Source organism: Microtus ochrogaster, unplaced genomic scaffold (genome assembly GCF_000317375.1).
Source record: "Microtus ochrogaster isolate Prairie Vole_2 unplaced genomic scaffold, MicOch1.0 UNK7, whole genome shotgun sequence".
Lineage (NCBI taxonomy): Eukaryota > Metazoa > Chordata > Mammalia > Rodentia > Cricetidae > Microtus > Microtus ochrogaster.
In genome coordinates, this window is record NW_004949105.1 from 3609528 (window position 1) to 3624410 (window position 14883).

Sequence of the window (14883 nt, forward strand, 5' to 3'; positions counted from 1 at the left end):
TGCTCGCATCACTGAACTCCAGCAGATAGCAGGTCCAGGAGGAGGGGATACATGCTCACATCACTGAACTCCAGCAGGTAGCACTGTAATATTCCAGATCCAGGCACAGCACGCTGGCAGCGACTGGGATGAGGCCAGTTGGTGAGTGTGGGTAAGGGCAGAGAGCCACGGGTGACTGATTAGAAAGCCAGGCAACTGAGGAAGGCATGCCAGCTGCCTGTAGCACAGGTGCCTACCCCGACACAGAGTCTCAGTTCCCAAAGGCTTGGGACTTTACAATAGGCCCTGTATCGAGGAGGAGGAAGGTAGGAGAAGCGGAGGCAAAACCGGTAGAACAGACTTTCAGAGCCCCAGAGGAGCTGGCTGGATGTGGTGAAGTGCCTACTTTTGGGCTTTTCTGCACCAGTATGCCTGTGTATGCAGAGACTGGGGAAAAGAGCAAGGCCCAGCCAGAAAAAAGGCTGGCTTCAAAGACCTACAAGGTGGGGGCTGTGTGGTAATATGAGTTTTAAATGCTGTCTGCATCTTTACTTAATCCTAGCCATGCTAAATATGTTGCTATAAGACTGATTTTCTTTCACTCTGAGCTCTTAGAGACCTTCCCAGTGTCGTGAAATCATTTGGAAATGGTTTTCAGCTGTCTTGGACATTAATTGTTCAGGCAAAAATCTATGCTGTCAATTTAAACTCCACCGAAGGCTGTGAGGAACACTTCCAAGAAATACGTCATGGCGCGTGTGGGGCTGCAGAGCTCAAGCCGGTGAGCATGCTTTAAAATCCCTGCCTCTTTCCCACAGCGCCTCGATGAAGTGCTTGCTACTTAATTAAGAAGCAAGTAATCATCCTCAGAGCGTGTTAAGTGACAATAACTAGAGCGCTCACAACAAGAAGAAAAAAAACTAATATGAATAAGGGCCAGAAATCCCCAAAGTCCTTGTCTTCACAGGGTAGCCCATTCAAAATGTCAACTATCGGAAATGAGCTGAAACCCTTGAAATTGCTGCAGGTGACATTTCCCAAATATCACCTCTTGGATTGCTTCTTTTGTGCAATAGATGATTACCCGGTGTGATGGTTTACATGTGTAATCCTGGCACTCAGGATGCAGGGGCAGGAGGAACAGGAGCTGAATATCATCCATATGTGTGTGTGCATATATGTACACAGAGATATATTACCTTTCACTAGAATAGGTTGGTTCTACAGAAGAATTGAGCAGAAAGCTCAAGGGGTTTCTGTTGATCCTTCTCTCTTGTTCTAGTTTTAACTGCTGTGACAAAATATCACGACCTAGTCTACCTAGGGCATAGAACGTTCTCACACGGAGAAGAAATCACAGTGTCAGGGGCTTGGAGCAGCTGGTCACATCACATCCACAGTCAAGGGCAGAGACAGAGATAGATAGATAAATGCACGCACATCAAGCAGTCGGTTTCTGTTTTCTGCTCTCACGTAGTTCAGGAGCCAAACTGAGACTGCTGCTGCCCATGGTGGCCTTGGCCTTGGCCTTCCTACCTCAATGAACACAGGTAAGAAAAAGTATCTCATAGCCATGCCAAGAACATGATGTGGACGGCCCTTCCCCGAGCCTCCCTTCCCCAGGCCACTCTGCTTATACCAGAGCTGTCGAAAGACATACATACATGGTACACGTGTGTTCTCAACTCACTAGGTACACCCTTGGTTCTTTTCCCTTCTTTTCCCTGAGGCCAGGCCTCATGTAGCCCAGGCTGGCCTCCGACTTGTAGTATAACCAAGAATGGCTTTGAATCCCCGACCCTCCTGCGCCCCACGTGCACCAGTTCCTCAATTCCTTACCTGAAAACTTTCAAAGATCAGGACTGTAATGGAGTAAAATAAGCAGGAAGGACTTGCTGATGGAGTCTCTCCCTTACAGTCTCGGCATCCGTACCCTTCATCCTTGCCTTGCTAGCGCTTGTCAGCCAACTGCACCAATCTCACTGGGAGGGGAGGAGATGTCCCCACTCCTCTGCCGGTCACCTGTTTTCTCACCCTCAAGCTGGGTGGAAGAGGCCAGGGGCTGGGGCAGGGATCAGCAACAGGAAATAGATACTTCCTGTAGGAAGGCTTTGGAGTGGGTGTGGTCTTTCTCCAGGGGTGCCTGGGGGGCTGGAGAGTCCTGCTCAAGGCTTGGAGACTTGGTAACTAGCAATGGGTAGAAAGGGTAGGAGTCTGCTACGAGAATCTCCACTGGGCTGGTAAGACCAGCTGATAACCGGCAACAGAGAGAGATGGAGGGCCCACACAGGGACCAGGCAGGTGGAAGGGATGGAGTCAGGGCTTGACAGTAAAAATGAACTCCATCTTCATCCTTTAGGAGGGACCTAGAGAACACACCTGGGAAACGTGGGTCCTTGAGTAGTGGAGCCTTTCTGTCCTTCTACACAAAGGCCTGGGCACTATGCCACCAGCTCCCAGCCCTTCCTCACTGCATGGGTCTGTTTCCCGTGTAACTCAATGGTGTGTGAAACCCTCTAACTAAATACCGCAGTGTTAACTCTGAATCCGTGCCATTTTACATACATGTTAAAGGCATAGCACTGAGGAATGTCTAGTTCTTTTTATGCATGTGTACGTATGTGTATATATGTGCATGTGGGTATGTGTGCATGTGTGTATGTGTGCAGAACCCAGAGGCTGATACGAATGTTTTTCTTGATCAGTTTCCAGTTTATATATTGAAGGCAGGATCTCTCACTTGAACCCAGAGCTCACAGATTAGGTAATCTATTAGCTAGCCTGCCCTGGAGAACCCCCCCCCCCAACTTCTGCCTTCCAAGTACCTGGAGTTCACATGGGTGCTGGGGATCTGACCTCAGATCCCAAAGCCTGCTTGGCTTCTCAGCCATTATTTCTCTAGCCCTGATTTTATATTAATGGATATATCAAGGGCAGTAAAAAAAAAAATAAATTGCAGAGGAAGAGTATAATTTTTCATGTATAAAACCTTGTGGTCTATATTTTCTGAATTTAAAATAACACAAAGAATTTACTCTGATACAAGAAAATATTACTTTTCTCAAAAAATTTAATTGCAGAACTATGTACAGGAGGTGAGTATTGGCAATGCAGACATGGAATGGAAGAGGCATTACTATAGGAGAGTGCTAGGCAACCGCGTTGCCATAGTCACCCGAGTGGAAAGAAAAGTCACAGAAGAAAACAAAACAAAACAAGCAATCTTTTAAAAATGGCTTAAAATAATGACAAATTACTAGTGAGGAGGAAGAAACTGTGTAGGCAATGAGAAATACATCAGATAGGGCCCTGCATGCTGGGAAATAGAATTTATCAAAAGAACCCAAAAAAGCATGAGTAAGAGAATTACATAAAATAGTTTCGTTCTGGTGAATGTAACTCTGTACAGTTGGAATATTTGGCACTCTGTCGATCCTCGCTGTGGGTATTATTTTATATGTATATTTATTTATATATATTTATATACTTTTAACCTTGAACTAAAATTGCTAGTCTCCTGCTCTAGCATTCCTTGAATCCCTATAGGAGGCATTAAACTCAGTCCTTAGGCCACACCTGGGTATTTTGGCACATAGTATGGAGGGTGGGTAGAGGGTTGTATCTCTACAGGAGGGTACCTGGCCAGAGGTAACTGGCTTATCGTTGGGAATAAGTAGCCCGGTTCTCGATGCTCAGGGGAAAACCTTCCTAAATGCAGCAAACAAACTGAAAATGGAGGGAGGTGACAATTCTTGTGGAGCCCTTTGTAGGTGACCGCTGGAGTTGGGTGGAGAACGAGGGTTTATGGACAAGTGACTTCCTAAGGTCCCACAATCAACTTTGGCTTCCATCATTGGATTTTTAGACATGCATCTGAGTCCCCCCACGGAGACCATCGCTCAAAAGACAAGCACGGGTTCACAAACCCTGCCATAACTTCCTCTGTGACCATCTCTTTTGTGCCGCCCATGGGAAGTCTTGGAGCCCAAGTCTTTCAAATTCAGAATAAGCACCAATGATTAAGAGTCTCCTAAAATCTAAGAAAACTGGGAGGTAAACCACTGTTACCTTGGTTTGTGTGTATACAAAAATCTTTTAAAAAGTAGTAGTTTTGTAGGTAACTTATATGTCCTCTGTAACGGAGTCAGCTGTCAGCTGCTGAGACGGAAACAGGGTCTTTTATTTTTTTAAACATTGGATCAAAACGCCAGAGTTAGGACAGCAACTCATCACAAGGTCGTGTTTTTCAGTGTGGCAAGAACGGAAAGGCTTCTTCTGTGTCTGTGTGCTCATCTCTGCAGTGGGCAGGGGGATGATGGCAAAGCAGGGGCTTGGGGTGGTGTTCACACCTCCGCGACGACCGTGCCGCAGGGCTGGGTCCATTCGGGTGCACTCTGCACGCACAGCCTTCTGTTTCCTGGGAAGAACTGTCCTCCTGTTACTGTCCTGCAGAGATAACCTCTGTTCATCTCATCCAGGAGCGAGCTGAGCTGACGGGATGGTGAGGACATTGCCCAGTTCTCGGTGGTGGTATTGGTTCTTGTTCATGGGTGGGTAGAGAAATGGAAGTCACAGCCGGCAGGAAAAGAAGTCCCTGGTGATTATGTTCCATGTCTGTGCTCCGCTGCATCCTTGTTTGACCTCCTGCTTATGCAGGACAGGACCCTAAAGCAAATATCCCTGCCTGTTGTGCCCTCGCTGGCTCTGCCAGCTTCCGGCACAAAGTAGGGCCACAAAACACATATAGAGCCAGAACATAAATTCCAAACAATACACATTCACTATAGACCTCTAAGCTCTAAGATGCCCGAGGCTGTATGTCACCCATCCTTACATTGTGTCTGTCTGTGAGGGAGGTAGGGACAGTAACACTAATGCCACATGGAAGAGAAAACGGGGGGACCTGAGTAAAAACAGGTTACTAGCCATTGCAGGCATAAGTTCTGGCAGCTTGGCTGGGCCTCAGGGCTTCAGGCACCTTCTCGTTGACATCCCAAACTTCCTGCAGCTACTCTGTGCAGAGGGCATGGAGCCTGACAGGGAAGTGCACCGCCTTCAGCTGGCTGCACCTTTCTACTCAATCCCCCTCCAGGCGGCACAGGCTGCGCCAGGGTACAGGGATGACTTCGGCTGATGTGGCACGCTCATTGACGGGCAGCAATGGGATAAGTTAGTGCAAAGTTCACGGCTCACCAGTGCAGCTGAGGCCACTGCAAATCAGAGGCAATTATAGTCTTGATCTCTTAAGCCTGCTGTTTACTGGTTTTGAACCCCAGCGTTTGATCCAAACCTACTTAGATGTATAAATGGTGAGTGGGCAGAAAAAAGAAACGCCTTAAAACTTCCTGCGAGCATAGTTTGAAAACTATAAAAATGATACGGGTAACTATGAGGGTAGCGATACGTTAAATTTGCAGTAATAACACGAAGACACCCACGGCTGGAGAAGAAAGTGGCGGGGTGAGGCGAGCACACAAAGGCCTGTGACTTGGGGATGCATGTCTGTGTTCTGTGCTTCAAACCTGTAGCTGGTAGGGTAAGCACGGCTTCAGTGACCTCCCCTGCCCAGTGTTGCTCCAGACGGTCAGCTTCCTTCAAGCGAGATACAGGCCCTCAGGGGACTGCTGCTGCCCCTCCGACAGCTGAGGGAGTTCCTCCGCCATCAGCAGGTACAGTCCTGATAACCTGTTAGCCTGAGTCTATCTGAACCGCTGCGTGTCAGCTTCTGTCCATGTGGACGTCCTGGAGTTGTGGCCGGGGAACCTGAGCAAGGTGACTGAGTCTGCAGGAGAAAGCAGCTGAAACCTGACCTGTGTGCCCATCGGAAGGTGACTGGCTTCCAGCTCTTCAGAGACACCAGAAGGCTGCCTCACACCTGATTATCCCACAATCAGTTACTAAGTTCAGCCCGTGTCTCGTTTTCACTGTACCCCATCTCTGCTGCTCAAAGTTTTGGACCAAGACTGGGTATGATGGTGCGTGCCTGTTATCCCAGCACCCAGGAGAAAGAGACAGAACAGTTGAAAATCTGAGGCTAGCCTGGACTATACACAGTGAGACTCTGTCTTCAAAAAAGAAAACAAACAAAGGTTGGCCCAAACCAGACAGCGGTTTCTAAGGCAGGGAGTTCTATGGTTGCTACAGGCACTGGGCCACGTGTCCATGGTGTCACCGTATCACCGCAGACATCTCAACCTGGGGTCCTGGGGTTGGGATGGGTAGTGCAGAGGCGTCAGATTTAAGTTAGGGTGGTTAAAAACAGCGTTTGTTCAATATGCTAACAAAAGGCAGAAGTAAAAATGGGGTGAACTGAGAGAGACACCCCAAGAAACAGGATCCATCATATGCCTTGTGTACTCTGTTTTTCTAGTCATACCTTGGACCTTTCCAGAAAGGCTGGCTGCAAGAGTGCCTCTGCTTTGCAGCTTGTGGTTTTGTCGATTTTTCTGACACAGGCAGAAATAATTTGTATTTTTTTTCTTAACAAGGATTTACTTCCTATTAAATGCTTGAAGCCTTCAGATGTGGCTTAAAGTTAAAAGTGTGGGCATTTCCTTTCCAGCAAGATGATTTCTGGGTATAAAACAAGTTGGCTCCTTTCTACAACATTCTAGGGTGGTGATAAAAATATATAGGAACCATGATCACAACAGGAGCAAATGGAGACGCCTGGAAAAATTTCCGATCCTCTTGTTCCTCAGTTGCACTTTTTCTCCTGGTCCTGCTTTCCAGCCGTGCTTCCCACAGTGGAGTCCACAACAGCCTGCCGGTGTGAGGAAGTCTCTCCAGCTGTCGGTGGCATCTCTAGGAACACGAGTGTCCGTTACATATAACACGGACGGCGCGGTGTGACAACCATATCTCTGTACCAGTTTTTTCATTAATGTCCTGTCTTGGATGAGATGAGAGGACCACAGGAGAACGCCACACCGAGACCCTCCTGAAAGCAACCGGAATGAAGGAGCTGGAGGGGCGGCATGCACAGGCGACCAACGCTGTCTGCCTTGGCTTGGATGCTGCAGTGTAAACATGGCTTATCTTGTTCCACCGCAGTGTCACCCGCAGGAGAACGGAAGGCATTGCACTTACGAGGGGACGTGAACAGCTAACACGCCATCAGAACTAGCAGCAGGTGTTGGTTCGGTCATTAAATAATCTTTGGAACCTAGTAAACCAGATAGGGACACATAGTTTTCTTTTTTTCCACTTCAAAGAGGGGCCACCCTGCAACTCAGGGAAGGGAGATTTGTTTAGTGAGGGGAAGCTTAGGCCAAAGACTTTAGGTATAGTCAGATGAAGACTGAATATAGGCAACATAATTAACCAAAATCTAATGGATACTTTGTTCAAGTTGGGTCCATAGAGTTTTGGGTTTAAGACAAATGATTGTCTAGTGTTACAATTTGTTTCTACCTATGCCGGTACGTTTGAGGAAACGACAGGAAAGGCTGCCAGACCGCCTCATGGGTGTGGGTAGCAGGGACATTTGCAGCCTGCATTTCCTTCAGCTAGGGGATGGACATCAGATCTGCTTACCTCTGATTCCTTCTAGGTTGTTCCTCTAGGATACACCACTTTCCAAATCGCAAGTACCAGGGCTTACAATCTAGTCTTCTTTTTTTAAAACACGGTGGCATGAATACAGGAGGAAGCATCATTGTTTAATGCTATTCAGGATTTACATGATTTATTTAGGTAGAAAATGCTTTGAACATTCTGGGGAAACAGGGTTCAGTGATAGAAGAATATTTTGGGATTTTTTTTTTTGCATTTTTTAAAGGATATACATTCGTATGATTTTTGCGTCCAAATATATTTTAAGGCTGTTTGGTAAAATATATACCAGATACAAGGCTCGGTTTATAGGGTTTTGCTATTACAGGGGATTCTTAACTACTCAGCTTTATAAAAAGTAAAACTTTGAGGCCTGACATGCTGTAACATCAACCGTGCCCCCCCATGCGTAGTGAAATGGAGAGGATGAGGAAGAGGCCGGTGTCATCTTAGCAACGCCCCAGCTGCAAGGCTGCCTCACTGGGTACCCACGCAGTGACCAGAGGGGACCTTGGGGACGGTTTAAAGTGCGAGCCACTGGGAAAACACAAAGTACGACGGGGGTGTCGAAAGCTTTGCTCCTATGGCCAAGTGCATGGTGCTCCTTAAGCATTAGGAGGGAAGACCTGGGATGGGGTGGAACCCTGCCTGGACTTGAACAACAAAGAACTCTGAGATCAGGGCCACGGGCAATTTGATGGCTCTGTGTGGCATCTGACTCTGAGCACGTAAATATAATCTACCCAAAGCCGGTTAATCAGAGCCAACCTCTCCCTTCTTGGCACCCTCTGAGTCATGACTCCTGATAACCTTCCTTCAGTTCCATAGCTGGAAATCCTCACGCATGACCTTTCCCCCACCCCCTTCCCATCTAACACAGGCAAGAAATATATTCTTAACTTCAGCAGTACTGCATAGGACCAAAAGAACTCTGGAAAAATACAAGTATAAACTAGTTTTTTTTTCTTCTTTACCATTTTAACTGATATACTTACCACTCACATTCATAGTTCCTATACGGCTTACAACATCACAACTGTCATCAGAAACAAGCAAACTCCTGTCAAGGTACCCTGGGAAAGTCAAGTGATAGCAGTTTGAGGACGCATGTGACATACGGGTAAAGCACATGTAGCATATGCAGCGAAGTCTTAGAAAATGCTATGTGTAATGGTTTGAGTTACGAAGGGATAAAAATACCATGACCATTTCTTAGTTTTTTCCCTCTTTATATTCTCTGGGCTCCTGCCAGCCCTTTCCAGGGGTCCCTCTCTTAGGGGAACATTCAGCTTAGCTTTGAATATAAATTAAGATTCTATGCTAGATTTTTTTTGGGGTGGGTTAGCCTTGCCATTTCCTTTTGGAAAAACACATGGTGGTGACATTGGAGAGACCCTTTTCTGTCATCACAAATGTTAACCAAGGAACCCAGTGCTTCCTGGGGTGGCAGGGCTAGTGAGGACAGCAGGGGCATGGGACAGCTCAGTTGGGGACAGTAACTCAGATGAGAGGGAACAGGTTTGTCTGTCTTTCCTGCCCTTCGAATTGTAGCACCTTCCACCTGGATGTCTAATGCCTCTCGGAGTGGGGAGATGCACCCGTTTGTAGTGACCTCTAGTTATCACACAATTTATAAAAATATAAATAACAAAGAGAAAGCTAGGTTCCATCTCAAGAGGCCACCTGGTGGCCCTCTGCGAACAGGGAGGCTAGTCGGGGCTCACCAAGCCCGTTCGTCAGCGCCGATGTCCTTCCAAGTCAATCTTGCCATGAGCTCAGCAAAACTAGGAATCGGAGCGTCCACTGTCTACGGTGCAGAGAACACGGCAAGGGTGAATCCGGTGGAGGGTGAGACAGAAACTACCAGGTAGGCAATAAACTGTACAAGTGTTTTGCGTAGAAGAACAAAACCAGGCGCGCGTGGCCACCTCTGGTCCTCAGAGCCGAGTCTGGGCCTCGGGGATGTAGATCTCAATGCTGTCTGCCCTCTCGGTGGCCGAGTTCTGGCGGAAGGAGGCTGCTCTCTTGGCTGCCATGAGCCGACGCCGGGCTTCTTGGCGCTGTCGGTCTGGCAGGTCCAGGGACTTTTCCCTTGTGATGGGAAATTTCCCCTTGGGGGGCTTCTTTGGTATTGGAGGGGGGATCTTCCTTTCTTCCTGAAAAGCATCACAAGTCACAGAGGTCAGAGGTCAGAGAGGGTCATGGAGAGGTCATGGAGGCAAGTGAAGATGAGGGGAGAAAGACCGGGGAAGGTCAGAGGGGAGCAGTCCTGAGGGGAGGGGAGGGAGGTCATAAGGGAAGCAGAAGGAGGTCAGAGGAGAGATGGGAGGGGCTAAAGCCATGAGGTGGGTAGTCAGAGGAAGGTGGAGGGGAGGACCCTAAATGCTGAGTTCTGGAATCCTGGTTCATCCAGCTTCCGTCTGATCCCCTGCCCCTGCCAAGTTCCCTCCACTGATGCCCAATCCAGCTTCATCTTACACCACTCCTTTTTATTTATTTTTTTGGGGGGGGGTCACCTTTCTAAACTTACTAATTTTTCAGTGAAGACTGAGGTGTTTGGGGCCGCATCTACAAATTAATAAAATCAACTGCACCTCGACACAGACATTCCCCTAGCTCTGGCAAACTGGAGTTCACCCTCGGCCCCGTACTTTCCAAAGCAGCATCCTACCTGAGTGGTAGTGAGCGTCTTGAGGGAATGTGGACGTGGTTGCCTGATGTTTGTGGGGCAGGATACATGCTCAGGAAAACGATTTTATGTGGGCAGGAGCCCCATAGATCCCGCAGCCAACTTCTCAACCATGAGCCTAAACCCAATTGACTTTACTGCGAGCACATTCATAATTACACATCTATGCACATATTTCCATCAGCTTTGAGTCGCAAACAATGCACATCCAAAAACACAGGCATCTCCAGAGAGATAACTTGGACAAACTGGAAACACACATAATGCAGAAGGCTCGCAAACTCATTAGTGAAGGGCTTGCCCTCTGGAACAGTATTCCTGAAGGCAAATCTGGACCTACCCTGGACATCGTGAGACTCCTCCTGCCTAAGCAGAGAGCTCTTGCCTGACTCTCCAGGCTTGAGATGCGTTTGATCCCGGAAGCAGGGTAGTGTGTGCCCATGCCCACAGTGGCGAGATGCTGTCTGGGTATCTGACATTTCTTCCCGAGGCTGGAAGTCATGGCCCACCCCTGACTTCTTAAGCTACTTAAGAAATGTAACTCACATGAAGCACACAGCTGCTCATCTCTCGCCTCCTTTCTCGGGGGCTCTGAACTGCACACCTGCAACAGATAAGCTCCCCGGGAGCTCCCTTTGCAAGGGGCTTCAGAGCCCACAGGCTGCAGCAGAGGGGCAGGGGGAAATAGGAGCCTTGCAAAGCTTGGGACTACTCTGTCTTCAGAAGTTACTAGAAGGGGCAAGCTTTCCTTTAAGGTGTGGACCTGCCGCTCTGCACTGGGGTGAGTGTCCTGAGCAAGAACATATTTCCCAGGAGACTTGCTCCAGGAGGCTTCTGCTTGCCCATCGGTCCCAGAGGGGCAGCTACCTGCATGGGGGCTGGACTGGGCAGCAGTGCTTTCAACATTCCACTCTTGGGCCATCTTCTCATGGCCCTCAGAATCATGGGAGTGTTCCCACACCCCTCCCGTTATTTGGTGGGAGGAGTTTGTTCACTGCCCTCAGGGACATCTACAGCTTTAAGCCCCACTGATTACCAGTGTGTCTCTGAGGAAGTCCAAACAGTGAGGCGTGTGCCCTCACTGGCTTTCATCCCGATCACTTAGCTACCCACATTCTCACACATTAAACAGTACTTCCCTTAACTATTATTAGTCTATTTTCCTGGCAACTTTGTTCTATTTCATTTGGAGACAGAGTCTCACTATTTATTCTAGGCTGGCCACAAACCTATAATCCTCCTGCCTCAGCTTCTCGATTTTGGGAATTCAGGCATATACCGCCACATCTGATTGGAGCTTCATAAAAGAAACGTGTATTTCGTGTGTATATGGGTGCATGCCTGTGTGTGGTGTACTCACTCCACAGTGAACCTGTGGAGATGAGAGGGCACCTTGTAGGCGTTGGTTCTCTCCTCCCACTGTGGAGGTCATGGGTCAGGCTCAGAGCTTCAGATTTAGTGGCAAACACCCTTACCCCTCTAGCTGTACCTCAGTTGAATGGACGCTATCTGTGTAGGAAATCCAGATCATGATGACGTTTCTGGGGAGCCTGTAGGTGGGTGCATGTCCTGCTGACTTAGACTGTGTCCTAGCACGCTCCTGAGATGACGTCATCACTAAACAGAGAGCCAACATTCAGACTGGATGCCAATTTTCAGCCTACTGAAGGATGGAGCTCTAGAGGAAGATCACACCCTCAGCCTGCTTGAAAAGATTTCAGTGCTGTCTTGTCCTTCGCTCCCCACATGCCCCAGGGAAGGATATTTGAACAGAAGATTGTCATCTTAGCCAGACCTGACATCTTACCTGTGGGAGGTCATCTAAATACAACCCAAGCAGGAGTCGGATGAAAATGAGCCAGGTTTTATCCCTGGAGGAAGCTAGATTATAGCTGCAGGGATCTCTGGTGGTGTCTCTGAGATGTTTGTTTACTGGAGATACAGTAAGACACCCGCTGCTAGCCACACTGCCAGGATGGCCATTCTGTCTATTTGTTCATGTGGTACACACACACACACACACACACACACACACACACACACGAAATTTGATCCTGTATCAACAACTACAGGTGGAGAAGTTGGTGAATTGGCTATCATATAAGAAGCCCACATGCACCGTGCTCAAGACCCGCCACACCACGTGACTTCATTACCTTTCTTTCGGGTGATTCTATTATCTTCCAGTCGTTGAGCTTCAGCTGGTGCAGCTCATCGAACTTCATGCTGACATCTTCCACAGACAGCTGCAGCATATCCCAGTAGCCGGCCAGATCCTGCGATGTTGGCCTTGGCATGGCGCTGGGGTCCTGTGGACATACAGGGACATTACAGGGCCTGCTCTTTCTTTTTCTGTCACTCAAGGACTCGGAGGAGGAGGAGGAGCTCCACTCATTTGAAACACAACAGGAGACACTCCATGACCCATCCTAGTAACCTTAGCCCAGGTACGGGGTGGGGCAGCAGCTTACAAGAAAGCAGCATTAACCCTTCAGTGTTTCAGCTTGGAATTCCCTGGGGCTAGGATGCTCAGTGGGTAGATACTTCCCAAGTACGCACTTGGTTTTCCTGGGTTACTCCCTTCAAACAGTTCGCAGCTCATAGACACAGTCGAGCCCTGTAACTGACTAGGGAGGAACAGGGCTGCGTGTGTCTGGTGGCGAGACCACTGGGAGCAGCCACGTATTTCATGGTGTTTATTTTGATGGGGCCAGCTCTACTTCTGAGGGTCAAGTATGACTTCAGAGGTAATTTAGTTTCCTCCGATGCAGAGCCAAGTCAGTCTCTTAAAGGAACAGGGGAATCAAGAACCAGCAACCCTCCCTCCCCCACAGCTTAGCCTGCTCAAGGGGTGCCACTCAGCCATCCACAAGAGCCCCTGGGCTGGTTCTGTGTCCAAGATGCATGCTATTTCTGCACAATTTTGGTCCGCTTAGTTCTTACTCTGACAATCGAGTGCCAATTCTGCGTGTGGTTCCCTGGATTGAGTGTGAGGTTGGCTCATACTGTGGCCTCACACAACAGACATTTGCTTGTGCTTAAACCATCCAACGTTCAATAGTGTAGTTCAAGTTGAACATTGGTTCACGTTTTTTTAGCCTGAGTTGATGCTCACATAGAAACTATACCGTTAGGCACCACTGAATTCTCACAGGCACCCAAATAACAGCCCATGGCACCAGGGAGGGTCATGGGGGCAGGGAGGGGGGCAGGAATAGAAGGTGAACTCACAATGTGTTCCTCCTAAGTAGGATCCAGAGCTGGGTTTGGCAGTTGGAGCCTGTTCTTATATTGAACCACTAGAGGGCGCTCTCTGTCCATGCTGAAGCAGCTTTTAAGCTCCCTGATAATTCTGTCTTGTTCTGCTTGAGTACTCGTGGAGGCTACACTGTAGCTATTGCTACACTGCACAAACTCAAGACCTGTACAACTTTGGGACACCTGGGTGGGGCTGGCTTTCCCGAGGGTGTTCTCGTTTTCTCTCTCTCTCTCTCTCTCTCTCTCTCTCTCTCTCTCTCTCTGAGACAGTGTTTCTCTGTAGCTTTGGAGGCTGTCCTGGAACTCACTCTGTTGACCATGCTGGCCTCGAACTCACAGAGATCCACTTGCCTCTGTCTTCTGAGTGCTGCAATTAAAGGCACAAGCCACCACTGCCCAGCCCCTAGGGTTTTTTTCTTAAACTTACCGACTGGTAAACTAACTAAAATGTCTACCACTAGCAGCGTCCCCAGCAACCATGAACCACCACTTTGAGGGCAAATAAACAAGCTCGGTCTTTTGCCTGTGTCCCCTGACACCATTCCCCAACCAAGGGTCTTAGAGACCCCAAAGAGAAGCCAAAAGAAAAGGAAGGAGCCAGCCAGATGTTTTTGAACCTGAAAGGTATCAAAGCTGTGCCGAAGAGGTGCACATTTCCAAAGCTGAAGGCTAAGCTTCGTCCTGACGCAGCAGGGTCTGTACCTTGGAGCCCCAGAGGCTGTCTGGCCACCCTGACAATGACCACCCGACACACAGCATTCCTTACGATCAAACCAGTCTTGCAGACATAGTATGTAGAGGAAGGCAGTGCGACATATAATAGCCAGACATTTTTAATCCAGCTTCGTCTTCCAAGGTGGCAAAGTTCCCTTTAAATGTCGCCAGAGCTTCATGCCAAAGGTGACATGTTATAAGTCTAAACCTCATGATGTGCTTTAATGGGCTAGCTGGAAAACGTCAGAGAAAACATTATCCTTAACAGCCCAAGGCAAGACCTGGGTCTGCGGCTCCGGGGGCTGCACCTGCAAATGCAGTGGAGCAGGCTGGGAGTTCACTATCTCCGTGTAAGCTAACAAGCCGCGCACCCTCCGAACACCTGCCGCCTCTGCCATGACAGCCCCGCAGAGCCTTCTGCCTTCACGGAAAACATTCGGTATTAAGTATCTGGAGTGTAAAATTGCCCATAAAGAACTATGCATATGATTCAGCGGTTTCTCATGGAATCATATGAGTAATTTAGTCAGATGATAACCAAATAATGTGTGTGTGTGTGTGCAATGCATGGGTACATGCATATGTTGATATATGAAGATTAGTATGTATGGACATACATGCAGGTATATCAACACACACACACACACACACACACACACACACACACACACACACACACACACACACAC

General features: G+C 48.4%; 1 protein-coding gene across 3 annotated transcripts in view; it reads right to left on the reverse strand.

Annotated features, from left to right (window-relative positions):
- Window positions 1-3037: 3037 nt before the first annotated feature.
- The window catches only part of Dlgap2 (DLG associated protein 2), a 685199-nt gene continuing 673353 nt past the window's right edge, over window positions 3038-14883 (reverse strand). For 2 of the 3 annotated variants that reach the window (XM_005366239.3, XM_013353440.2), the window contains 2 exons: window positions 12379-12531; window positions 3038-9689 (listed from right to left, as the gene is read on the reverse strand). In XM_005366239.3, coding sequence (XP_005366296.2) covers window positions 9471-9689; window positions 12379-12531 — 372 coding nt within the window. In that variant the 3' untranslated portion in view covers window positions 3038-9470. The remainder of the gene's footprint in view (window positions 9690-12378; window positions 12532-14883) is intronic. The other variant, XR_003378611.1, reaches the window with a different exon arrangement.